Source organism: Oryzias melastigma, unplaced genomic scaffold, assembly GCF_002922805.2.
Source record: "Oryzias melastigma strain HK-1 unplaced genomic scaffold, ASM292280v2 sc01691, whole genome shotgun sequence".
In the NCBI taxonomy this organism is placed as follows: Eukaryota; Metazoa; Chordata; class Actinopteri; order Beloniformes; family Adrianichthyidae; genus Oryzias; species Oryzias melastigma.
Window position 1 is genome coordinate 6,215 of NW_023418271.1, and position 1,341 is coordinate 7,555.

General features: G+C 42.6%; 1 protein-coding gene across 1 annotated transcript; it reads left to right on the top strand.

The window, feature by feature from the left end:
- The first annotated feature begins 12 nt into the window (after positions 1–12).
- LOC112141594 (myosin heavy chain, muscle-like) lies at positions 13–1,335 on the top strand. Its single transcript, XM_024264740.2, has one exon. It carries the CDS (start codon positions 13–15, stop codon positions 1,168–1,170), a length of 1,158 nt encoding a protein of 385 aa, XP_024120508.1. The 3' UTR covers positions 1,171–1,335.
- Positions 1,336–1,341: the final 6 nt, after the last annotated feature.

The following is a 1,341-nucleotide window of genomic DNA, read 5'->3' on the forward strand; positions in this document are numbered from 1 at the left end:
GATCAGAAGAAGATGGAGGAGAACTATCCTGCAATGAAAGAGGAACGGTCTGAACTCACTCTTCTGAAGGCTCAACTGGAGCAAGAGATTTCTGATCAGAGAAAGCAGAAGGAGGAAACACGTCAGCTGATCGTTCGACGTGAGGAGGAAAAGAGAGAACAGGAATCGCTTCGAGAACACATCAACGTTCTGACAGCAGAGAGAAACACACTGGCCGAAGAACTGCAACACCGTAAGGCGCTGGAGTCTGAATGTAAGGAGTTACAAGCAGAAACCAGCGACTTGGTGAAACAGGTTTTCAACCAGACACAAGATGTTGAAGAGCTGAAGGACATGGTTTCAGAGTTTCACGATGTGCAAGAAAAACTCAATAATGCACAGGAGGAAAATCTGAAGGCAAAGAACAAAAGCAACCTTCTCCAGAACCAAATCCAGGACCTGAAGGTTCAGATCCAGAACCCACAACTGACAGTCGCTGCTCTGGAGAAAGAAGTCAAAGACCTCCAGGGGACAAATAAAGAAATTAAGGAAGTTCAAGCTGAATATGACAGAATCTCTGAAAAAAAGTCTAAACTTGAGTACAAAAAGAAGCAGCTTCTGGAGGAAGTTTCACATCTGAAACTGCAGAAAGAGGAAATATGTGAACTGGCTGTTAAATACAACACCGTACTGGATAAACTGGGACCCCTTCGAGAGGAAACACAGACCCTCAAAGAGGAAAGAAAGACGATGACTGATCTTCTGAAACAGCGTCAAACACTGGAGACGGAATATAACGAGATCAAAGCAGAAGCTGACCAGGTGGAAGCTGAAAACTTCCAACTTCATGCTGAAGTTGATGATCTCCAGAAGAAGCTTTCAGACGTGAAAGATGTGGAGGAGAAAGTTTTAAAAACGAAGGAGAGAAATCTGAAAGCAAAGCAAGAACATGACCGTCTCCAGAACCAAGTCCAAGACCTGCAGGTTCAGATGCAGAATCCACAACCGGTTCCACGTCTGACCCAGCAGCAAAATGAAGCTCATGAACTGGTGGTTAAGTACAACAAAGTAATGGATGAACTGAAGGGACGTTTTCAGTACAAAAAGGTTCTGGATGAACTGAAGAGACGAACAGTAATGAGACGGAAGTTATATGAGCTGAAAAGCACACGGGGAAGGGTTCAGATCTGAACCAGAACCAAGGTCCAGAATTTTCCTCCAACTCTGATCAGGAAAAAAACTAAAAAAGGGGAGATAAATGTATAAATGTGTTTATAAAACAAAACAAAAATGGGGTAAAAAAAAAAACTTTTAAATTTGATTGTTATCGTCATCCTTGTGCTATCGTGGGATATGGTAAAT